The sequence below is a fragment of the Mauremys mutica genome, chromosome 11, assembly GCF_020497125.1.
Source record: "Mauremys mutica isolate MM-2020 ecotype Southern chromosome 11, ASM2049712v1, whole genome shotgun sequence".
NCBI lineage: Eukaryota > Metazoa > Chordata > Testudines > Geoemydidae > Mauremys > Mauremys mutica.
The window spans coordinates 75,197,417-75,223,757 of NC_059082.1; the positions used below are offsets into that span (position 1 = coordinate 75,197,417).

Below are 26,341 nucleotides of genomic sequence, written 5' to 3' on the forward strand. Positions count from 1 at the left end.
GTACCAACACAGATATATTCCACCAGTGAAGATAACAGCATTTGGGACAGTGAAATGCACCAGCACTGCAAACTTCAGTGCCAACATCGTCTGTACCAAGAGTAATAAGCTCAAGGTTATTGGTACCAGCAACGTCGGCAATGGGGCAGAAAACCCCAATCACTGGTACTGAAAGCTCATTGAACGTAACCATGGACTCCATACCAAAGTCTTAATTTGACTGAGGTTTAGACCGGAGTTTTAGTATCAGGGTCTCTCCAGGTGCCAGAGGGACCCGGATGAGGCCTTAAGCTATGCTTTTTAGAAGTGGAGATGGGATTTGTCCCTGTCTTTTAGAAACTCCTTGGAACAGAGACCCACATTTGTGTTCCTTAGAGGAGCAGTGCTGTAACCTACCCCTTTCTGACAAGGAGGAAGGCTTGGGAGACAGAGCAGCAGAGGACTGCTTCAATGAGGATGCAGGAGCCCTGGAGGCTGAGGCAGAAGTATTACCTGCCAGGAAGTATTGCCTGTTTTAGAAGATGACTTTTCAGAACCAGGGTGGGTGAGGTAATATCTTTTATTGGACCAACTTCAGCGGGTGAAAAAGACAGGTTTCAAGCTACACAGAGCTCTTTTTCAGAACCAGTCAGATCCTGCTTCCCTGGGTCTGAGGAAGGTCTCATTGACTTGTTTACAAACGTTTTAAGCAAGCACTACACAAGCATCTCTCACTTTAGGAGTTTGTTTGGAGAACAAATGACAAAAAATATTTCTCAGGTGACATGCCCCTTCCAAAAACAAAACAAAATTCAGTGTCATTTAGAGAAATGAGTACCTTGCATAATGAATAATACTTAAAACCATGGGATTTCTAGTGAGTAATTAAGGCTGAAAAGCCAGTAACAGGTGATTAAAAAGACATTCATCCAAACTAAAACTTGTAATAGTTACCCCAATCACTAAGAACCCATCTAAGTACACTGAAGTTAACTTTATACAAAATCCACATCTAAATCTCAAGTGCAAGACACAGGGACGCTGCTCTCTCAGTTCTATCTTGCAGCCATGGGCCCTATTCTACCCTTTATACCCTTGAGTGGAGAGTGGGAGGCCACAAGGAAATGCGTGGCACAGGTGCAGCTCAACAGACACTGCTAGCCAGAAGAATCCGATATCAAGAACATAGGGCACTTGCACACCAGAAGTGGAATACATACAGACGAGCACTCAAAGAACTGAAAGATTAGAGAAGTGAAAAATACTTTGTTTGTTAATTTTGTGCATCTGACAGCACCCTTGTGTACTGTCAGTTTCCCATTTGCCTGGGTCTCCCACACAGCAGCAGGAAAGAGAAAAAAGAAAGAAGGATTTAAGCAGCTTTCATGCTCCAGGGCATAAGCCAATCTGAAAGAAGTTAGGAACACATTTCCCCAATAATTGTCGACTACATAATTCTTACATGATGCTCAGAAGCATCTCATATGGCCAATATCAGAGATTGAAAACTGGAACAGATGGACTACTGGTCTGACCCAGTATGGTAATTCTTATGTTCTACTTCTTTAAAAACAGGAAAATGCAATTGGCAGGGGGTCTCATGGGCAGAAATCAAACTAATTTGTGCTCATTCTAATTATTTTTAATTGACTAAGTTGTCAAGTCCACTATGTGCCTTTAAAGATGTGCTTGAAAATATCATGTCTTTTCTATTAAAGGAAATACGTATTTTTTCCCAAAAAAGAATCTGTGTGCACACACCCTTTTATAATATGGGTTGAGGAGGGGGTTTGGTGGCAGAGGGAAATCTAGTAAACATACAAGCTTAATTAAAAAAATATTCACTGATACAGGGGCTGCAGGAGAAGAAAGATTTCAGTTGTTAAAGAGCTTAAATAATATCCCTTAGCTCTTAGGTTAGTTCTGCCAATGGGAGCTGCAGGGGCGGCGTCTGTGGATGGGGAAGCGCACAGAGCCGGTTGGCCGCACCACCATGCAGGAGCCGGAGGGGGGATATGCCACCACTTCCGGGAGCTGCGGGGATGGCGCCTGTGAATGGGTGGCACGCAGAGCAACCTGGCCGCACCTCCACATAGGAGCCGGAGGGGGACATCCCACTGCTTCTGGGAGCTGCTTGAGGCAAGCACCGCTGGAGCCTGCACCCCTGACCTCCTCCCAAGCCCCGGCCCCAGCCCTGATCCCCCTCCCACCCTACAAACCACTCGGTCCCAGCCCAGAGCAGCCTCCTGCACCCCACACCCCTCATCCCCAAACCCACCCTACAGCCCTCATCCCTCCTGCACCCAAGCTCTCTGCCCCAGCCCAGGACCCCCTCCTGCACCCTGAACTCCTAATTTCTGGCCTCACCCCAGAAGCCATACCCCCAGCTCAGAGCCCACACCCTCTCCTACACCCCAAACCCCTGCCTCAGCCCAGAGACTCCTCCCATACTCCGAAACCCTCTGCTCCACCCCCAAACTCCTCCTGCACTCCAAACCCCTCATCCCTGGCCCCACCCCAGAGCCCACACCTCCAGCCGGAGCCCTCACTATCTCTCACATCCCAACCCCTACCCCAGAGCCTCCTCCCACACCCTGAACTCCTCATTTCTGGCCCCACCCCAGAGCCCGCACGCCCAGCCGGAGCCGGAGCCCCTTCCCACATTCCAACCCCCAATTTCATGAGCATTCATGGCCCGCCATACAATTTCCATACCCAGATGTGGCCCTCAAGCCAAAAAGTTTGCCCACCCCTGCACTAGAGACTCTCTCCCCCACTCCCCCATGTTAGGGAACCATTTTTAAATCCTGATATAAAATGGTTTCTTCATCAATATGAACATGTTTATGCCAGATGGCATCACTGGAGCATAAGTGTGGTTTTTATTAAATCACATTTAATTAGCCATCAAGAAGTGTGTATGTTTAAATACTGTTATTACATAATATTATTACTGCAACCCTTATCCTGCCCATTCCCTGCCATACTATTTGTTACCCATACACTACTTCATAGATTTGACTGATTCCAACGTCAGATGGGACCATTGTAGATCATCTTGTCCGGTATAGCACAGGACACAGAATTTACCCAAAGTAATTCTTAGAGCATATATTTTAGAAAGACCTCAAATCTTGATTTAAAAATTGGCAATGATGGAGAATCCACCACAATCCTTGATAAACTGTTATTTGATTAGATAAGGCCGATAACAAGGTCATTGGGGCAGCAGCTGTGTCTATAGACTGTGAAAGGTGGGGGCACATTTTTTGTTGAAGTATATAATAATTAATGAATGGTTTTTACAATATGTTCATATTTCTATCTTGAAGAACGGCTTTAAAGAACAGAATACGTGTCATGCTCCACCAACACCATCCGGCATAACCATGTCCAACTGGCATTTGCAGGAGTAATTTTTTTACACCTATGTTAAAAACAGTTCTCTATCATGAAGACTTTTATGTGCTGCACATTGTAACATGGGGGAGGGGAGAGTACATGGGCAGTGTAGTTCAAAAGTGAAATACTGAGACACACTTAAATGGAAATGGAAGGTTAAAATTATACATGAGCTAGCGACTTAAGCAGTTATTGTGTTTGTGGAAATGTCAAAATGAAAGGCTGAATAAAAATAAAGTCTGAGCATTTGAGCCTTCTGACAGCAGCACACCATCCCCTTGCTGATTAGTCTCTGCTATTTAAATGATAATTTCACTTTAGTTACATTAAGCCAGTACTGTTGCATTAAAGTGGCTTTTTTTTAAAAGGTCTGTGCTTTGGAAATCTTTCCTTTCACAGCAGAGTGAGCACCAGAGTTCAAGCTATTTACATAATACAAGGGTCACCACACTCTCAAAAGAGAAAAAGGCCTTGGCTACACTTGCAAGTTGCAGCGCTGGTAGAGGCTTTCCAGCGCTGCAATTAGTAACCGTCCACACCTGCAAGGCACATCCAGCGCTGCAACTCCCTGGCTGCAGCGCTGGCTGTACACCTGGCCAGGTTGGGGTGTAGCGATTGCAGCACTGGTGATCCAACGCTGCTCATCAAGTGTGGACACACACCAGCGCTTTTATTGGCCTCCAGGGAATAAGGAGATATCCCAGAAAGCTTTTAACTAAATTACTCTCTTTGTTTTGTTATGCAGCCTCTCTTTGTTTTGTTGTGAACTCCGATCGGCGTTCCGTTGAACTGCTTATGTAAAAAACAAACACTGATCACAGCAAACAGGAGCTATCTGTACCTGGCTGTGAACGATCAAATGAGAGGCAGGGAGTGAATGTTTGCTTGACAGAGAAACAGCGTTGAAGGCAGGCTGTTTGCAATTAAGACCAAGGGTTCGCAAACATTTTGTGATTTTTCAATCCAGGAAGCTAAACTGTTGGCTCCAAAAATCCACTCTCTCTCTCTTCCCCGCTCCCTGTCACAGTACACCACAGGGAGTGAGTGAAACAGCGGGGAGTCCGTGTTGGAGGCAGGCTGTTTGCAATTAAGAGTTAAGACTAAGGGCTCGCGAACATTTTGTGATTTTTCAATCCAGGAAACTAACACACAGTGTTGGCTCCAAAAATCCACTCTCTCTCTCTTCCCCGCTCCCTGTCACAGTACACCACCCTCCACCCCCCTCTTTTGAAAAGCACGTTGTTGCCACTTGAATGCTGGGATAGCTGCCCATAATGCAGCACTCCCAACAGCACTGCAAATGTGGCCACACACCAGCGCTGGTAGCTGTGAGTGTGGCCACACACCAGCGCTGCTCCTACACAGCTGGATGACCAGCGCTGCAAACTACCAGCGCTGCAAACCGTAAGTGTAGCCAAGCCCAAAGCTACTTTCACCCAACTGCTTTTCTAACGCCTCTCAACGCCACTTGCAAGAAATACAGCAGCAATGGGCAATGATGTGTCTGATGCACTGGTTCCCCTCCAGGGGTGGAAAATGGGGATTTTGGTACTCAGAGAGGATCCACTATAGAAGAGACAACATGCGCACACATGCTTCTATTCTTAATAGAGGAAAAGTTTGTCCAACATCTGATTAAGGCACTTCAGACCTGATCTACAACATTCTGATTTTACACACCTAGGAGCAGAGGCATTCGTTGGGGTCAAATAGTGCTGTATTTGATTATGTGGACCAATGCCCATTAGGGACTAGGAGAGACCAAACTATTTCATTTGTGAACTCCAGCAAAAATTTGAAGCCAGACCTCCAGAGATGAAATGCTAATAAATGAATCAACTAGGCCATCTAATCACCCTTTGGCATAATGCTTTCCAAAATTTCATTCTGACGACTATGAAAACAAGAGACTTTAGGTTTCCTTTCTTGATCTTTCTGCCAATCGCTCTGTATTTATCAGCTCCCTCAGTGCTGTTCTTGTCTCTCAAGTTCTCTTCTAATATCACACATTTGTAATATTTCATTTGTTACCCATGGTTTTGTCTTCTTAAGATGTTTACCAAGGATGTCCATTGCTGCCTCATTCATTACAGCTTTGAAATTGTTCATCATTGTTTCTACGTCTTCCTCTAGAGCAAGCAGCAGGGCAAATTTTCCACCGATCATTGCTTGGAATGACTCTGCAATGTTTCGGTCTCTGAGTCTTTCTAAGTCAAACTTGGTTCTGGTGAACTTTGGCCTGATGATTTTCCTTAGCCGCAGCCAAAAATTTAGCATCACAAGGTTGTGATCACTTCCAATGTCAGCACCAGGAAGATCCTTGTTTTAGATCTGTTAATCCCAGAATTAAAACGGTTTTGCACCATGATGTAGTCGATCTGGCTGTGATGTAGACCATTAGGTGCATGCCACATTGATCATCTGGATGCTTTATGCGCTCCTAATGCGTTTACAGGAACCAGATTGTTATAGCTGGCAAATTCCAAAAGTCTCAATCCTCTCTCATTGGTTACTGCATTATAGAAGGGACCACAATAACCTCGCCAATCTGCCTGTGTGTCAGTACTTGCTTTAGCATTCCAATCTCCCTGTACAATCAGGATATCTTTCTTGTGTACCTTATCGATGATGTCTTGGAACTGATTGTAAAAATCTTCAATTTGCTCATCATTGTAGTCTGTTGAAGGGGCATAGACTTGAACCATTGTGATTTTAAACGGTACTGCCTTTAGACGGATGGAAATAAGCCTGATGGATATCGGGCAGCATCCTAATACTGAATTATTGATATCTTTATGCACAAGAAATCCTATGCCATTGACATGTTTGTCCTCTCCACTGTAATAGAGTACATGGCCTTCTTCCATTAATAGGAGGTGCCAGGTGTATCTGTTCCATTTTGTACATGAGTTCTTTCAACTTCCCTATTTGTCTTACATTCCATGTGGCCATGGATCTCTTCCATGGATCCTCTTTGTTGGGGTTACACAAATAGTATACTTGTCGCATCCGCCCTGGTGGCAGATGGATGGTGCGGTCATTATTAACCCAGGCTATGACCAATCCAGTATGGACATGGTTGACTTGCTCATCAAATGGTGTGTCTCGGGAAAATTTCTAACCTGGCGGAGCTCATCCCTCTCCAGGCAGCCCCCTTTAGTCTGCTCCTCCTACGACATGCAGAAGGAGCAGAGGGCCTATTCTGTCCCCGGACCCACAGGGGAATACAAATACTATATTTTATAGTTAACCAAAAGTGTGTGTTCATGAGAGGAGAGAGCATAAAATGCTCATTCCATGGGATTTTTAAGATAAGCCTTTGCAAGTGCAAAGAGGTAACTTAACAAAAATAGTAGTGATAGTTTTTAAATTGTTCCCATACATGTTGTATTTGTTTTTCTTTTCTGTACCCAGGGAATTCCCACTGTGATGCGACAGCTTGTTGTAGGTGGGGAGCCTTGTCAACAGCAGTCAGGCAAGTTACAATATGTTCGCAGATCGTAAATTACAATTAATTATGGATATATTACATGCATTATATGAAATTTCCACATGCTACATCTATAGTAACCTCTCTTCTTCCCCAATTAGAGCCATTTAGCTCTAAAACAGAGTGGTCACTATGATGCCAACCAGAGAAAGAGGTAACAAAAATATAGACATTGCCATTCAAGATCAGACCAGTTGTCCATTCTCTGACAGTAGTCAGCATCAGATGTCTCCCAAAGAGGTGCATTAATCCCTAAATCCATAATTATGAAATGATGACCCCCGAGAGGAAGTTTCTTCCTAACACCAAGCAGTTAGAGGTTGGATTAAACATTAGAGTTTATAGCACTTTTGTTAGTTTGGCTAATTAAACTGCAGATGGTCTCATTATCCACATAAACATCTAACCCTGTACTGAATCATGCAAAACTCTTGGTCTCAATATTCTGTGGCAATGAATTCCACAAATTAATTACACATTAATTACACATTTCTGCTTATCAATTTTCAATTTAGCTCTTCAGTTTCACTGAACTTCCCCTTGTTCTAGTTTTATGATATCCGTGTGGAATTCCTCCATCTTTTTACCTTGATTATCCTTAAACGGTCAGGGATAAAACCCCATGCTCTGAATGTCCCTAGCCTCTGTTGCCTGAAGCTGGGAGTGGAGGACAGGGGATGCATCCTTTGATGATTGTTTGTTCTGTTCAGTCCCTTTGAAGCACCTGGCATTGGCCACTGTCAGAAGAGGGGAGACTGGGCTAGATGGACTATTGGTCTGACCCAGCATAGCCATTCTTGCGTTCTTCATTTTGTCTCAGAAAATTTTGCCATTTCATTGTTCATCCCTTTTTCCAAACTATTAATGAATATATTAAACACTCCCTGACCTAGTACAATAACCTACTGTTAAATTTTTCACCATGTAACAAAGTTGACTGTTTAATACTCCACCTAGTACATTAAATACAGAAATAGAGTGGGATTTTCCTGATTAAATTACAAAAATATTGCACAGATTATTTCTGAAGACAACATATAACCACAGCAGCTAGGCAGTTAGGGGGAGAGAATAGCCAAATACTGTGGAGTTTGGATCAGTCACTAGAGGTAGCTGGCTTCCCAATCACCCATAAATGGCAAGAGCCATAACTTGAAGCCAAATGGCAAGAAGATTAGGTAGACAGCACCACTAAGTGCACCTCTGGCTCAGCTGCTATCGGAGCTTAGCCAACAGGCAAGGTGGGCTGCCATTGAAATGCCACTAATCTGTGCCCAGTATTAAACTGGCAGTGCAGTGGGAGTATGTTTGAGTAATTCCAGAGTCAGCTGCTACAATCCTGATTTGCTAGGCAGAACATGATGGCGTCCAGCTTTAGCAAAGTCATCACATTAGCATAATGCTACAGAAATTTATTTATTTTTACTGGCAGTCACTTATTTTAGATGGACATTCATAGAAAGGTAGATTACTGCCTTGTGGAAGAGGAGGAGATTATGAAATTTCATTCATGGTTGCAAAGTACATTCAGAGCTTTGGATGGAAGAAAATTTAGTATTGCCTAGTGTAATTACCAGGATTTAAAGTGAAAGATACTCCTATGCTCTCCTCCCTCCCCTACACTGCAAAAGAAACTCTAATCCACAATCAGGAAATCAGAAATCAAGAAACATGATTCCCTATTCCTGCCCCCGCCTCAATCCTGCTACAAAAGGGTAACCTGGCTAAAAGGAATTCCGGCATTCAGTACTGCACCTGTGTAATTACGAATTACAACTGTGCTAGCCAGTGTACTAAATAGAGACACCTGTCACTTAATTAGCTCCTTTCTTAGAGGAAAATGCACACACCCACACACTTGCTCCTCTCCTTAATTGGTTTCAGACATTGCAGAAAACTAGTCCTCAAGATCTGTCAGCCAGCCAGCACACAGATGTTTCAGGAAGAAAACCAGGTCAGGACTAATAGGTTCACTTCTTTGGCTCTAGATGACAGGTCAGCAGTTTGGTGTCTGCTGCCTGCAGCTGGCAGGCTCCACAGAAAGTGAAAATGCTCCTTAAGCGTTGGCCTGAATTCCTGTCAAATCTGCGCTTCTCTTTATACGCTGGGACACCAAGCAGGCAAAGCAGCCCTAATGTGATATCATTGCAGAACCTAGCCAACCCTAGTCCAGTGATTTAAAGATCACATGATCTCTCCCTATTGCCTCATTTACTTAGTTAAACCAAGAATTCCTTCAGTACAAGAATAAATCCACTGGTACCCCTTTCATTTAACTCAGAGGGCACCTTCGGCACACTAACAAGGTCATCACTACAGAAAGGGACATTCCAGTCCGAAATGTCTCGTGCAGAGATTGTCACTGCTGAATTAAACACCAGACACTGAGATGGGACTGCTTCAGCCCAAAGCAAATGCAAAGATTAGAAATGATGGGGATAATCAATCCCAAGACCTCCATGGGACATCATGCTCCAATGCTGACTAAGGCCTCCTCCTCCTCCACCTGGCTTTCAGTTTTTAAAAATTAGCTCTTCAACTCACCTGCATTCCTCTCCCTGACACCCTTCATATGTTACTTGTTTTATACTGTAAACACTCTGAGCAAAGACCTGTCTTCCTATGTGTTTGTATAGGACCTAGATCAGGAATCGTCAACCTTCGGCATGCAGCCCGTCAGGGTAAGCCGCTGGCGGGCCGGGCCTGTTTGTTTACCTTCCGCGTCCACAGGTTCAGCCAATCACGGCTCCCACTGGCCATGATTCACTGCTCCAGGCCAATGGGGGCTGCGGGAAGCAACACAGGCCGAGGCATGTGCTGGCCGCCCTTCCCGCAGCCCCCACTGGCCTGGAGCCGCGATCGGCCGAACCTGTGAACGCGGCAGGTAAACAAGCCAGCCCGGCCCTCCAAGGGCTTTCCCTGACAGGCCATGTGCCAACAGTTGCTGATCCCTGACCTAGATCAATGGGGCCCAAATTCTGACTGGGACCTCTGAGCATTATCACAGTATATTAAACACCACAACACTTCTAATTTGATACAAATATACTGGCTTCTCTCATACCTCTCTAACCCCAGTTTATCCCTCATCCCCATTTGATGACACAAACAGAGTAGAACCTTCTTCCTATGAAGACAGATAGATATTGCTCCCTCCAGAGTCAGCCAGGCATGGAGATAGAAAGAAGGAAAAGAATCCTGGAGAGCAAAGCAGAACACTCCATTGCCCTCTGATTCCTGGGCTGAGCAGGCAGACTTCTCTCATAGGACAGCAAAGCCCATGAAAGGGGGAACCACCAATAAACCACACAGCAGTACTAATAGCTGTGGGTCAGCTGCAGTTCTGAAACCTAGTTATCTAGAGAGAAGTTTCTATATGCCTAAACTGTCCCCACTTCATCGCTCCAGTCAGTCCTCCAATGTCATCCTCCTCCATAGCTTTTAGAGATTTGTTCTACTGCACAGACACAGATCTGTACGATTATCCTACCTGTGGTGCTGCAATTCAGAAATCAGTGCCACCAATTTCAAAATAAAACAGAACACAACTGTCTGCTTTTTTCTCTCTGCACCAGTTCTCTTCAAAGAGAGATTTCTGGAGTGATCAGAACCCTAGGCTTCCTGTGGCGGCTCATTTGTGGGCACCTCTGCCCCACATCTGACTGTAGGAATGGGCATAATCTTCCAGGAGTCTTTCCAAACACTGTAATCTCTCATCTTTGAGAGCATACGTGAGGTCACTTCAGAACTAACCATACCAGCAACAACAGATGGGAATAGCCTATCTTGAGCTGTACCTCCTTTTTAAAACAAGCCACCTAAAGCACACTACCCTTACTCCAGTGCTGAACTATTGCAACCAGCATTCTGGGATAGATCTGGTGGTGAAAAACACTAAGCTGTGAGTGATTTACAGGTAGCTGAAGACAACAGCAGCTGAACAGAGACAAGACGAGGCAGGTACAAGAAGGAGCTGCCAGATGAGCTATAAACTTATTTAGATTAAAACAGTGGTTTTCAACCTTTTTTTAATTTGCTGACCCCAAGAAATTTCAAATGGAGGTACAGACCACTTTGGAAAACGTAGACATATTCTGCAGACGCAGACTACAGCTTGAAAACCACTGTACTATGGTAACTACCACCTTTCGTGGACCCCTTAGACATAGTCAGAGAGTTCCCAGGGGTCCACAGACCACAGGTTGAAAATCACTGGATTAGAAGATTTACAGGGGCAAGGATCTTGTCTGTGTATTTCTCAAGTGCCTCATAGGCTCTGAGCATTATATAAACAAAGAACAATAGGAAGGAAAGAATGGCAGGATGATTAGATTTAAAACAACATTTCCCTCTCAAGGATGATTCTGTGGACATAACAGTGAAGAAGAATAGAACTAGACTGAACAAGTCTGAGAAGACAGAAAGGACAGGGAATCAGGGAGAAAAAGCGGGTTGCTGAGATGGGTGAGAAACTGAGATATGTACTGCACTCTGTCACTGGAGAAACTGTGTGCGGATCTCTGTTCACGTTCAGAATAGCTGCAACAAACAGGAACTCCACTAGACATACACACAGAGAAAGTGATCACACTGGTGTGGTTTTAAAATAGATTTTAAAACATTTGATTTTAACAAGCCAACAACTTTAATTAGACTAATGCCTGACCTTTTTACGGTGCCCAATTGATGTTTGTACAGGAGTCAGAGCATACCACAATGAAGTGAAATCAACGTTTTTCTGATACAACAAGAGAAAGTGTGCCATCTAGCGGGCAGTTCCTCACACTGACATCAAAATTAACTGCATTTCTTTTTTACAAACCTAGAAAGCCTACTCCCTTCCAGGAACACTATTATTCTGCAAAAATAATTTCTTCCCTGATATTTGCAAGGTTTATTTACATTAGAAGGCATCTCTGAGGTTATGGTGCCCTCTGGCAAAGCAAATATTCACTGAAGTCTATGAAAGTTTTGTACTGGTGCCCCTCACTAAGTCCTTCTCTGAAAATAACCAACCACCCAATCCACCATGATCTGTAAAAATCTACTGTCATCAATGCACCACAGGGAGAGAGTCAGAATAAGAGGAACACACTTTACTGACACAGAACAATAGAATCACAGCTCATTCCTAGCAATCAAGAGTTATAATAGTTTATGTCAGCCAGCCGTGCCTCTTCTAAAGAGAGTAGCCTGTAGAGCAAAATTAAGAGGCTAATACACTTAATACACAGCAAGTAGATTTATTCTGCAGATGAAAACTAATGTTGCAGAAGAACTGCAGATTTGGGATAACTGAAGGCTTAGCATCCCTGAGAGTCCATCACAAAGTAAATATAAAGGGGCACACAAAATTCTGACGGAGTTCCTGCAAACCCAAACTACACCACTCTTTAAGAAGCAGAGTCTAGTAAATTGGAAAGTGGACAGCATTAGGACATGAATATAGAGGAATCCTTAGTCAAATGCATATGAGGCTGCAGACAACTTCATGATTTGGGTACAAGTGGACTGTAACAGATAGAATGCCATGTGTGACTTTATAATCTGGGTATGGAGGGGAGCAATTTATAAGTCCATCATATTGGTAAACTGTTGAAGTTATGCTGCATTATATATAGGGTATAATTAAAAACAGCATGTTCTGTTCTTACCACCATAAGAGTAGGAAAAACTTTGGAGAGGATGAAAAGGAGCAGTGGAAGGACAACACAAAACAACTGAGGGCTAGGAGACAATGTTAGCCAGTCTTCTATAATTTCTAACGCTTAGGCAAGGGAGAAATCACGCATTTCCAAGAAGATGGAACTGATTCCCATCACCCAGTTGAGATGGTAACAATTCAGAAGTTGTGGTCATTGGACTATGGGACAGGGAGAGCAACCTTTGAGTAAGGTTTATAGTTTTTGCACTTTTCATAGTTTATTTCCACCAAAGTTGCAGCACTGGAAGACAACCACCAAATCTCCCATAAAACTCCCCAAAAAGATAAGCACAGAGATGTTTGGCCTTAACACTCCAAGAAGATGTCCCCTCCCCTTCCAAATAGCATTAGATAAAATTACACACCAAAATCCCTGCTCATAAATTAATCTGACAGGGAACCTGCGGGGACCATGCAATCAGTGAACAAAAGCCATTGCGAGCAGACACAGAAGAGAAGCCCTGGAGAACAGCTGGAGGAAATGAGAAACCATCCTCCCGCAAAAAGCCAGAGGCTGTGCGCTCTTCCCCTGCATTCCATGTATAAATGGAGAAACTAATAAGAAGAGATACAGGGACATAATGCATTCCCTTTCTTCCTGCTTATCTAGTTATTAGCAGACAGACAGCACATTGCACTGGCTCTTTGGGATAACCATCCAACTGTTCCCATTCTCTCCTACTCACTGTCTAGCAATTAACTTTCCTCAAGCTTTCACAAGAGGTACGCTCCAGGAATATGATTGGGACAATGATCTCCCTTTATACTGGTTCTTGTATTCCCGGCTGAAAATGAACATAATTCATGCTGAAAGAAGCCTGGATAAAAAAAACTTGCCCCAATTCCACTTGGTGCAATCACATGCAAAAGGTGATTTTCTTGAGAGCAATTTGTTCTTCTGTACAAAGAAACACCCTTAATACTGCTAAACAATGTGCACAATCAAAAACCTCACTAACACTTTGCATCGAATATTCTGATTTTAAATGAAGAGGTTATCAGACTTCAGCAGGAAGAGTCACTTGGTTCCATTTCCTTCCCACTGTGAAATTACCTCATTAAACCTTTAACAGCTTGAGGTAAGTAAAAGCTTCCATACCACTGTCTGGCAGAGAAAAAGTTTGGTGGGAAGAACTCAGTACTTCACTCTCCTGCAAGTCTGAACATATGCATCCTGAGCAAAGGCAGGAGACAGTCTCAGCAGTGCTACCTACTGATGTGCATTCAGGAAGAGGTAGCTCATCACGTACATTGAACAACACAAAGAATTATGAGAAAACTAAGGGGACATTGCTTGTGAAAGACAATCCTCTTTTACCTAAAGTAGCAGTGTTCCCAATATAGAATCCCAAATCCAAACAAGGCTAGGCCCAAATTATGCCATCATTTTGCATGCGCAACTTCCACTGTTTTCGTTTGTTGTGCAGCTGCAATTGATGGGATAAGGACAGGGGCCCGAGTGGGGAAGTTTGATCTGGGGTAAAAGTTGTAGGTCAAGCCTAATTCTTGTCTAAAGCACAGCTCTCAATGCAAGGATGCACAAAGGAAAGCAGTTCTTTTGGGCAAAACACCTCTCTTCCCACCAATAAGCACAATCACACTTGAAACATTTAGAGAGCCACGGCCCTTGCAAAAGTGACACCTGAGCATGGCCCTAATTTCGCAGATTACTCTTCTTGCAAAGCAGCAGCTATCCCTGGGAAGATGCATCATATCCCACTCTTTGGTTACATTACAGACAAATTAGAAGAGCCAGAACTGTGATCTAGTTTAATGCTAAACGATGTCAATCTCTGTATTATAGAATCATAGAATATCAGGGTTGGAAGGGACCTCAGGAGGTCATCTAGTCCAGCCCTCTGCTCAAAGCAGGACCAATCCCAAAACAGATTTTTGCCCCAAATCCCTAAACGGCCCCCTCAAGGATTGCACTCACAACACTGGGTTTAGCAGACCAATGCTCAAACCACTGAGCCAGCGGTTCTCAAACTGTGGGTCGGGACCCCAAAGTGGACTGTGACTCCATTTAATAGGGTTGCCAGGGCAAGCATTAAGACTTGCTGGAACCCAGGGCTGAAGCTGCAGCCCGAGCTCCAGCACCATCCATGTGGCGGGGCTCGGGCTGTGGCCCCTTCTCCCGCCATCTGGGGCAGCTGGGCTTGGGCTCTGCTCCCACACCTCCCCCACCCCAGGGTCATGTAGTAACTTTGTTGTCAGAAGGGGGTCACAGTGCAATGAAGTTTGAGAACCCCTGATCTACACTGTTACACATCAGCTCTCACTTTGACTAGTGTTACAATCATTTCACTGTCCCTAGAGACATTTTCTCAGCACCAAAAGTGAAAAATGTTTATTACACCTCTACCATCATATAAAACACAGGATAATAAGAGAAAGGGCTGTTAAATTAAGTGGCTACTTTGGAAAATAACACGTCAGGTCAGTCTAATGCAACATTCCTGAGATTTCATTACAGGAATTATATTTACAATAATGCATCACAGGCTCACATAAATGACTTGCTGTACATCTCATGAAACGCTCCACGCTTAATATGGTCACACTAACTCAATTCCTTCTTAATATGAATGTAGTTATATGCAAGAAGTCTAGAGAACTACGAGCTGAACCAGCTCCCCACCCACCTCAGTCTCAAACGGATTGGGTCAGGCTGTTAGTCACCAGTTCACAAATTAATCCCCAAAAGATACTGTATGACAGTATTTAGCGAGGCATAATCATATATACTGCACAGCAGTGAGAGACAGGAGTACCAACAGACAAGTTTGAGGACTGATAAGGTGGACAGCCTGACAAGCTTAAGCCATCAAGATGACTAAGAAGTAAAGCAAGTGGAACAGAAGGTTTAACTCCATCAGCACCTACCTGATATTTAAGCCAGTGCTCTCATCTAGTTTTTCCCAGCTTTTCAACTTTCCCAGAAGTTTCTAGGGAGGAGGCAAAAGTAATCAATAAAGAAACCCAAGTGAGCGTTCTTGCATCTCAACTCCTATCGCTGCATTTTCCATTCCTTCCAACTTAGCCTTTTCCACTTTAGTCCTGTGGACTTTATCACCTATGCATGGCCCAGCACTGCTGGAACAACATTCTGTGTACTCAAGACACTATTAGCAGCAGCATTAATCTTCCCAACCACCACAGTTACATGGCACAATGTACCATTTCTGTGTCATCCATTATCTACCCTTGTGAATTAACCCCCACTGTACTAGATCCTGGTTACTGCGGAGATCAAAGAAATTAAAGCGGTATTCCAAACATGCCAATTCTATACCAGCTGCTGTGCCCATTCTCCTCCCCCACCACAGGGATATGCATCACAACTCTCTATGCTTTCAATCCCAGTACCAGATTGGATAGCCCAAGTCAGATCTAGCCCTTATAATAGCTCTGCACCACAAGAGTTTTCATGACCAGGTAATCATCTTGAAAAATCATTTTACCTTTGATAGAGGGTGGAGAGAAAGGGGTGCTGCTGGTGACAGCAAGACAAAGAAATCAATTGTATTGATACAAGACTGTACGTGGCCCCTTCTACCAGCAGCACTGATCTGAGGGTATGCTATAGGCTCCCATTATGTGTCTATCATATACCAACACCTCTGGTAAGCACACAGGAACCAAAAGGGCATTCACAGGTGGAGTAAGGTGAAAGGGAGATGCCACAATGAAGATGGGCTGCTACTTGGAGAAGTCTTTAAGATGAACAATGGACAGACTTTTGTTTTTCTCTCACTACGAACACTCCCCTCATATGGGTATTCTACATCTTAGGCTACGTCTTGGGGTTGGGCCAGTATGAACCATGAACCACAGCAATCACTGTCTATACCCTCACTATGCATAGAGGAACTAAAGATCCCTAAAAGCTCACACAAGCAAGAGCAGTAGCCCCAATTCTACTTATACAGCAAGTGTTCTCGGCTTCTCACCTCATTCTCCAATTCAAGGGTCACTAGATCTTCCTGAACCTTCTCATAGCGCTCCAATTTCCTCTGGAGACCTTCCACCTCCTCTCTAAGTAACCCATTGTTTTCCTTCATTTCCCTGAGAAAAAGAGAAAGGGCAAAGCCATTAAAAAGCCACCACAGCAACTCAATTCTCTTGTGCAAATTCCTGAATACACACACAATTACAGGGAAGCATAAGGCATTGAAAAAGCCATTATGACACTGAGCCAAAGTGGTAACCTTCTATAACCTTTGCTACAAAGTGACTGTTACACAGAAGGCAGCATTCACTGGGCTGAGTTTACCCACTTCAAAATGCCCTGAGTTATGTCCAACATATTAAAATTTCATACCTGCTTTACCGATTGTACAAAAACAGAATTTAAAGTAACAACAGTCTTGACATTATGATCCAAAGTGAATATGAATGCAGGTCTGGAACTCAGCAAGTAGGGAAACAGGCAAGAGTTAGTGCTCTTGTCCATTTACAAATACTAAGATTTCTTCAGCCCAGAGTTTATTTTAATATAGGTTTTGTGGGGGTACATTAGTCAGTCCAATGGTGTCAAAAATAAGACCACTAATCTTTCAACGTGCTTCTGTTTCCACTCTACTACGATACATTTCACATTTCCAAACACAGAGAGGACTGCATAGAGGCAATTGGAAAGTTTCCATGATAAATGGTCATTGAATCAAGAGCAAACTCAAAGGAGCCTGCTTAGACTCTAGTCTTCTAAATTGTGGTAAAGGGAAGCTGGCAAGATCAGATACTCATGTACTTCAGACTTTTTGTGCATTTCTTTACACAGAGATTGAAATTAAACTCTCTCATGATAACAGCATATCAAAGTAATGCCAGATTACTCCATAACACAGGACAACTGAGTTTCAAAATTCATTAGTACTTTGGAAACCTACAGAACAGATTCTAAAAGAGGCAGCACCCGAGCAATTTATAAACTTCAGCAGCCAGTCTTTCAAAATGATACACTGGCATAAGAATGCCTTCAAAACATTAGTGGAAATGCTGACTGGCTGGTAACAAAATAAGAATTTAAAATCTTTGCCAAGATATTACAGGGATAGACATGTTAGAAATGACATGAGATTGAAGAGATAGCCCATCACAAATCCCATATAGAAAGGATTTATCATCAGCAAGTATCTTTAGTATCAGATCCCTCTCCAATCTCCTCTTTACTATGCACAACCTTCCCTTTGATCCAAGCCAGAAGGTAAATATGTCTCACCTTCCAAAATGACCAATCCTCATTACATGATCCCCTCACTCTGTGCAAAAGGAGATTATCCAGTACCCTCCAAATCACAATAACTAGTAACCATTACAACACTGGCTCAACCTTATATACAGTAGATGCAGAAGACCAACTCCCTTCCATGGCATTCTATTTGGAAATTTCCATTCTGTATAATGCAAAGCACCCAAGTCAGAAAATGACAGCTATAGGAGGATGGACCACAGCAGAAGATAGTCATTTTTGACATATGCCCCATATTGAAGGCAGATCTTTCCTTCGCACCTGAAGTAGGCATTATCCTCCCTGAGCTGGAGCAGTTCCCGCTCCATCTTTGGGAATCGGGCCAGCTCTGTTTTCATGTTCTTCACAATTGCAGCATCTTGTTCCTGCAAGGAGAGCTTCTGTTCCAGATCCTGGAAGGCAAGTGATGACATCAGAACAAGACAAAAACTGAGTTTAGCTCAGGAAGGCTCAAGAGCTACTTCTCCACTGGACTGCTAAACCTGTCCAAATCCTTTTCTCTCTAGCACTCTCTCTATCTTTACATTAACTCCAACATACATCAGAAATGGGTTCTGCTAACATTTAAAAGGACATCTGCCCTCCCTCTTACACATCAATTCCCTATTTGTCAAGGAGTAATAAGCCAAAGGTCGGCTCTTCTCACCTACCATAAAGTAATATATATGAGAAATTAGTACTCTGAAGGACTTCTTAGGAGTGAACAGAACATACACACACAATGGAGACAGAGGGCAACAAGCAGTCCACACCTCCTTCATGTTGGTATAACTCTACACATTGTTTTTTCCAACAAACTAAGAGTTTATTTAGAACAGTACTGCAGTTTGTCGTCCTCCACACTTCCCCCAACAAGTCCATCTGCAATCAAAAGTGTTGCAGCTAACTGTACTTTGTATGCATATTAAAAAGGATACCCTGACTCCAGTGGAAAGATTTCCCCAGGAACTCTGAGCCTTGCTCAGAGTTGCAAGGCTCACTGTTTGCCATGAAAAAGCAAACATGTCTAAAAGTATTGTGCCAGAGCCCTGAGTGACCAGACAAGACCAGGCTGAGCTGGCATCCAAATAATCTGCTACATAAGGATGCAAAGCAGTTATCCACACAGAAGGGATCCGTACAGCTTCTGACCAGCTGGACTCTCTGATACAGAAAAGACAAAGAGTGTTACACAGTAACTCCTTGCTTAACGTTGTATTTATGTTCCTGAAAAATGCAACTTTAAGTGAAACGATGTTAAGCTCATCCAATTTCCCCATAAGAATTAATGTAAGGGGTGGGGGGTTAGGTTCCAGGAAAAAAATTTTCACCAGACAAAAGATTATATTCTTATTTTTTTATATATATATATATATATATATATATATATACACACACACACACACACACAGAGTATACGTTTTAAACAACAATTTAATATTGTACACAACAATGATGAAGCTTGGTTGAGGTGGTGGAGTCAGAGGGTGCAAGAGGGTGGGATATTTCCCAGGGAATGTCTTACTGCTAATGATGAACTAGCACTCAGCTGAGACATCAAGGGTTAACACATTGTTAATGTAGCCTCACACTCTACAAGGCAGCATGAATGGAGGTAGGAGAGACAGCATGGCAGAGAGAGACAGATACACACACACACACCATGTGTGAGAGAAAGAGACATGTATTGCCCCTTTAAGTACGCTGACCCCACTTTTTAAGTAGATCAGCAAGTTGAGACAGCAGCTGCTGCCAGCAAGCTTTCTCCATCCTGAGCCCTGTCCTGCACCCCCTGCTCTGTGGAGACGGGGTACAGGAGCAGGTGGGGCAGGAGCAGAGGGAGGGGGACACCCTGACATTAGCACCCCTCTTCCCCCCGCTCTGCACAGCAAGCAGGAAGGTTTCCAGAAGCAGCTCCAAGGCAGAGGGCAGGAGCAGCACAGGGCAGTGGGGGGAGGGACAGCTGAACTGCCAGGCAATTGATAGCCTGCTGGGTGGCTGCCACACAGAGAACTTAGGGGAGCTGGAGGGATGCCGGTCCACCCTGGTTCCCAACCTCCACCAGCTAGCTCCAACATGCTGCTCTTTCTGCAAGCAGTGGACAAAGCAGGCGGCTGCCAAATAACCTACAATGCTATAAGGGAGCATTGCACAACTTTAAACGAGCATGTTCTCTAATTGACCAGCGACGTAACAAAACAACATTAACCAGGACGACGTTAAGTGAGGAGTTATTGTATAAGTGCTGAATATTATAGACTGTGTAATCCACCCTTCTAATTTATGTGCCTTGAAATCTGAATTTAGGCAAGTTCAGCTCTACGCCACCTAACAGGCAAGCCATTTATATGACAGAGTGGCTCTCAGTTACTGCAAGGGTAACTCTTTCAGATACTTTTCCTATGTAAAAATGAAAAGCAGACACTCAGTGTGGGTCTCATACACACTCACCTTAATTTTCTGCTCGTGTTCTGCCAACAGAGACTGGCTTGCTTGCAGCAACTGGATTTGCTGGTTGGCCTCCTGACATTTTCTGTTTTAAGCAGACATAGGAGATTCATTTACATACAAGAATCACTTGATGGGAACAATCTATTATAGATATAGAAATATATTAGAGGCACACACTTATTCAAGCATCATTTACCACCAAGACCAAAAGCAAGAACTGCCCCCCAGGACCTTTCTTTAAGGTTCTGGGGCAACTGAGATATTCAGTGTGGAGACAGATTACCTCTATTTAGATAAGCAGAAATATTCATTCTTATTAAAAAAAACCTGATTCCATATATCCGTAGAGATCCTCACGATCAAGTTACCCCATGCCCACACCAACAAATACATGATTACATTACATAATAGAAAAAGTCATTTAAACCTTGGTCCTAAAAAGAAGTGTTGGTAGATGGAGCTGAAAGAGGAGGATGCACCAGGCAGACACACACCTCATCAGATCTTCTAATCACCCCTCAACTACACATAGTACAAAATCAAGTATTAACATGAATATGAAAAGTAAGGGAGGTTTTAAGCTTGGATTTTTTTTTAACTAAGGTAGAATTAAATTGCTGCTCAGTGCTAGTTTCCGGCAAATTTTATAACCTACACATCCAGATCAAAAAAGCCCTTTGAACAGCAAAAATAAAAAGCTGTTGAACGTTTTCTGAATGACAGCAGCTGCATAAGACTGAAGGTTTGTTTTTTCCTGGCAGTTGTTGATCCCCTACTCACTTGTGTTGCACATCCAGCTGTTCCATCAGCTCCTGCTTCTGAGATTCCTGGCTTGTCATTTGCATCTCCTGATTCATTAAACTCCACTGCAACTCAGATATTTTCCCCTTCAATCCGCTGATCATCTGGATTCACAGAAAGAAGGGGAAGAATAAACAACACACAAATAGACCAATGGACCTCCAGGCTGAACATTATGGAATGCAAACTGCTGAGATCAAACTGACTAATGTGAAACACTGAATCTAGAAATAATTCACAATAAGACCTGCAAACCCACCTCAGAACAAAGTAAAAAAAAATTCTTTGCTCTCTTTCATCTGCCACCCAAATTGACATTTCCATTATTCATTAAGTGTATGACCTCAAACTGGTATGCAAAAAACAAACCTCAAAGCCAGAACCTGTGCTCACAAGAGGATCTGTCTTACTGTTGACAATTATCCCACCATCACCTCAGCCACATGCTCCTAAGCAGTGGGGTTACAAAATAGAGACCCAAACATTTTCAACCAGCCAAGTAACAGCAGAGACAAGTCCTCAGTAGAGGTCTGGCTACCATGGTGATTGGCACAAGGAACAGATATGGCTAAGACAGTACTCACAGCAGCATTTGCCATTACTCCTTTACTAAGCTACTAGGCTCAGCTCTCACTCTCTCAGACTCACTCAAAATACACACACAGAGGGACAAACATCAGTACTGCCAAGTCTGAAATAAACTAGTTGACTGACGAACCTTATATAGCAAATATAGACAGCAAAGCAGAGGAAGGAACTTCACAAAGTTGAAAAATAAGCCACATTGGCGCGAATAACCATTATTCACCTGACCCTCATACCTCACTCCCACCTTTAGCATTCTGAAACATATCGGATCGCACCCAAAATGTGTTAGATGCATTAAAGAAACAAGATCCCTGACCCAAATTTGAGGGATGTGGGGATAAAAGTGGCATAGAAATAGATCAGTTGCAGGGGACTCCAAAATATTGGTTTAGTTTTTCTTCCAACCTCTAATAGTGTCTTCCTACTTTTATTGCCACAAATTCCAATTGACAAGTTAAATCTACTCATTTGAACCCCTCCTCATGGTCCCTAAATTGTGGGTGCTTAGCTAACAAATGCCAGTAAAGGAAGTTGCCATTTAAGACATATTTGGAAGATGTCCCCTCTCTTGGTAGTTTGGTCCGAACTAAATCTCAGCTCCTCCAACTCTCCTGCTCGTTTCCTTCACTCCCTCTCATGTTATCACTCCCTTCATTGCTTTCCTGCCCTCTTCACTTCATGACTTCTATCCTGATTTCCCCCATGCCCAGAACGCTCTCCATGTCCTTGCCCTGCAACTGTCTTTCTCCTCCAAATCCACCTCTCCAAGCAATGTCGTCTCATATTCCCCATATTCACTGTTATCCCGTTTCCTGTCCTGTTTAGACTGTAAGCTCTTTGGAGTAGGGGACACATCTCATCTGTGTTTGTTTAAATTGTAACAAGAGTGGATTGCTCCGATTCCAGGTGACCCTCAAAGTCACCTAGAGCACTGGGTGAAATAAGAAATTGCTATGCTCTTACTTCATTAGCTTCAGCCAGTTTGCTCTCCTTCTCCTGCAGCTTCTTGCTCACAGTCTCCATGCTCTTCTTATAGGATTTATTCATCTCCATTTGTTCCTTCAGCTTCGCCTCAGCCTCCACTTCCTTTTCCTGATAGTGCTTTATACGCGTGAGGAGCTCCTGGTTACGGTCAGCCTCTCGCTAGGGAAGGGAAAATGTAAAGGGACCTCATAAAGAAGAAAGATCCACAACGGTGAAGACATTGTCCTTTCCTCTTTGCCCCCTTCCTCACTATAGTCCCACAGGCAACCCCACCAACCAATGCGTTTCAGAGCCAAACTCTTTAACCCCCCTCACTAGCAAAGCTTCTCAATGACAGGGGAATGAAACACAGGGGAATGAAGCCAGAAAATTACTAGACAAATTCCAAGCACTTCTTGAACTGACGTTTGGACGTTAGCACACACAGTTGGCTTCCTGGTTTGCACAGCATAATTTACATAGGCTCAAACATGAAAACCCTGGATACATCAATTACCATTGCACAAGTTTATTTCACTGAGCCTGGGACCTTAATATCTGGAGTAACAAGACAAGTTTCTCTGTCAAATTTCTATTTGCATTAGAGCATTTTAAGTCTAAAATACTTTAAACTTAAATAAGTCAACTTTAAACATACAGTATAAACAACCAGTGCAACAAAACCACCAACGTATGGGGGCAGATTTAGGGGGTTTTTTCAGCTAGATTTATTTATTTTATTGGCACTCTGACAGCATTTCACATGCCATTTCAAGTTCATTTCTAACTCAAATTGATTAGCACTTATTGAAAATTGTAAAGCAAATTGCTCTGCTAATCAAAGCAAATCGGGCCACAGATTTACATACTAAGCAAGGATTATGCAAAGCAATGCAAGGTTCCTAAAATCTTTATCCACGTGACTCATGAAGCACCAAATTTGAGCAGGGTAATTACCACACTGCTGGATTAGTGATGCTCCCTTTTTGTACCAGTATTTTAAGGGTTTCTGTGACTGACTCAGCTAGATTCAGGTTTGAACTGTTCTTGGCTTAATTGCAAGATCACCTGACTTGAGGCAGAACCAGGAATTTACTCAGTGACCCACAGCTACAGAGTAAATCTGTCTCCCAGCATCCTTATAATATTTTGCTGAATTGATTTTTTTTTTTTTTAAGCAGCTGAACTTTGGAGAGACGCTAAGAGCTTTATAGGATGACAAAGCCCACAAACTCTGCTGCTTATTTGAGCAACAGAGCTAAGCAAACACATCTGGGCACACAACCAGAAGGCAACGAAGCTAATAGTCGCTGACTAGAGCTCAGCGTCTTATCAGTGCAGCTTCTCTTGTATGGCAGTTGCATGACTGGTGTTGCTATCATGCCAGTTCATTACAGTCAAACATACCAAATGTTTGCAATTGTGCCAAATGAAGTTTAAACGCTTCTGGAAGAAACAAGGTTTAATGCAGCAGACCTGAATCTCCTTTTGTTTTATACTGATGAGCAACAGAGTGCTAAATAAATACATTTACAGACTATCATGTGGCCAGATCAGTATCAGACTATTTGTCAACCATGCAACAAAGTTTTAATGATCTCAAGATGCTCTGACTGGAGCCTTGGCTGTCAGATAACATGAATACCGTACCTACCTCGTAGCTCCTAGCATTAGTATTAGCTGCCTTCTCCAGCTCAATGCGAGCTCTTTTGTGGCTCAGCTCCATCTGCATCTTCTCCCGTTCCACTTGCAGGAGCTGAGATTTGGAACGGATTTGCCCAGCTTCTTCCTCCATCTGATCAGTTTCCATGTGAAGAGAGATATAAAAACACACAATCAGCAGAAAAGCAATAATATTTTGTCTTTCTACAATGCCCTCCAGCTTTGGCTTTCAAATTACTTTACAAACCTGGATATATTTAGCCAATCATGTCCTATATGGGGTAGGTAAATATCATCATACCCATTTAGCAGATGGGGAAACTGAGGACCAAGAGTTAAGTGACATGCCCAAGATCACACAGTGACTCAGTGATAGCTAAAAATGGGAGTATGGGTGAATTTTGGGATCTTGACTCCAAATTTCCCACACCAATCATTACAGAAGCTCCCTTCTAGAATACACTTACCACACAAAAAACTAAAAAGACTCCTATTACAGATTTCTTTGGCCTTCTCAAAGAAGAAACAGGAGCTAGTCAAGGGTCAGGGATCAGGCCCCATACTTACATCTGTGAAACTAAGTGCTAAGCAAAGTAGCAGGTTTTTCCCACTGCAATTAGACATACAAGGTACAACCTAATTTTTATTTACATGAATGCATTTTTTTTTGTAAAACTACTGTGCAATCTAGGAGCACTGAAGGAATCAACAGAGCACTTTGAACATGGAGGAAATATTCATGTTTCATAAAGACAATTAGAATCCCAGACCTCAACACACATTCACTGAAGACTCCACAACCAGCGATATGTCACACACAAAAAAAGGGGAGTAAGGAGATTAAAATATTATAGTCAGAACTTTAAATGCAATGGAAATTAAAATAAACATGACAAAGCCTTATTTTACATTCAGAAACATAACTAGGGATCCAAAACAAAGCTACAGAACACAAGAACTTTAAGGGAGATTTGTCTAAGCTATCTTAGGTATTGCTGAAATGCCATCACCATAGTATCCATGAAGACTGGTTTAGTAAATTAGACATTTATGCTTCCAGGGCTACAATTCTGGCCCAGATAGAGGGCCTCAATGGAACGAATTTGGTGATCTCAATTCAGTCCTCAGAGTCAATATCATAAACACACCACAGATAGTTTAGCCCAGCTGACAGTACGTTTTCAAGAGAGAGAGCTATCCAAGCCAGGAAAAACTGTCCAACCCTGCAAGCAAGCCATCAGTTAAGCTCAATTGTGGGGCAGGATGAAGGGAAATCACAATACAGATGCCTGAGTTGGCCTACAGATAACTTAATGGGGAAGAATTCAAGGGAGCCCCTTAATTAATCAGGACAAAGAGTCAGGCCCATAACTCACTTAAAAAAAAAAATTAAAGGAATTAAGAGTTTTATTTTGGGTGCAAATTATCTCCATCATTGACAATGTAGGGATAGCAATGTAAGAAGGGACAGCCCCCATCGCCTAACTAAAAAAACATTTCCATGTGCAAGACCAAATGAAATCTAAACTCTTGACTGTAGTGACACTTCAGCTGTCAGTGAGCCAGGGATGTCTCACCTGCACCCTCTGCTGGTACTGCATATGCAAGGTACTTTGAAATGATCCTGGTGTGGCTGGACCAGATGCCCCCTCCACACGCTGTGAAATGAACTTATTGAAAGATCTCAGGGTGGAGAACACAGTTGTATTATCCTCCAGGTTCTCCATTGTGAGCTCTCTGCTGTAAACACAAGCACACAAAGCCAAAAGTGAAACATCCAGGGCAGCTTACACTCCTATTCACTGCTGTACCTCAGGGAAGGCATACCAGCTTTCTTCAAGTCACTCTAGAGCAGCAGTTTCTCAAATGCGGCCACCGGGGCCATATGCAGCCACCAGTGGATTTTTTTTCAGCCACAACAGCCTCCAAAGCAGGGGCGGGGGGAGCAGATTGTGGGGGCAAAGCAGCAGTTCCTCCCTGCAGCGGGGACTGGTACTCTGCACAGCACAGCCTCCTCGGGGGCCCCAGGCAGTGCCTCTGGAGACATGGTGTGCGCAGTGCTGGAGGC

At 43.2% G+C, this 26,341-nt stretch overlaps 1 protein-coding gene across 5 annotated transcripts in view; it reads right to left on the reverse strand.

Moving 5' to 3' along the window:
* MAD1L1 (mitotic arrest deficient 1 like 1) overlaps nt 1–26,341 on the reverse strand; it is a 505,376-nt gene that overhangs the window by 475,146 nt on the left and 3,889 nt on the right. For 3 of the 5 annotated variants that reach the window (XM_044980779.1, XM_044980777.1, XM_044980780.1), the window contains exons 2-9: nt 25,851–26,013; nt 24,266–24,406; nt 22,612–22,791; nt 21,040–21,164; nt 20,260–20,341; nt 18,091–18,221; nt 16,529–16,643; nt 15,462–15,523 (exon numbers count right to left, since the gene is read on the reverse strand). In XM_044980779.1, coding sequence (XP_044836714.1) covers nt 15,462–15,523; nt 16,529–16,643; nt 18,091–18,221; nt 20,260–20,341; nt 21,040–21,164; nt 22,612–22,791; nt 24,266–24,406; nt 25,851–26,000 — 986 coding nt within the window. In that variant the 5' untranslated portion in view covers nt 26,001–26,013. The remainder of the gene's footprint in view (nt 1–15,461; nt 15,524–16,528; nt 16,644–18,090; nt 18,222–20,259; nt 20,342–21,039; nt 21,165–22,611; nt 22,792–24,265; nt 24,407–25,850; nt 26,014–26,341) is intronic. The other 2 variants (XM_044980778.1, XM_044980781.1) reach the window with 2 other exon arrangements.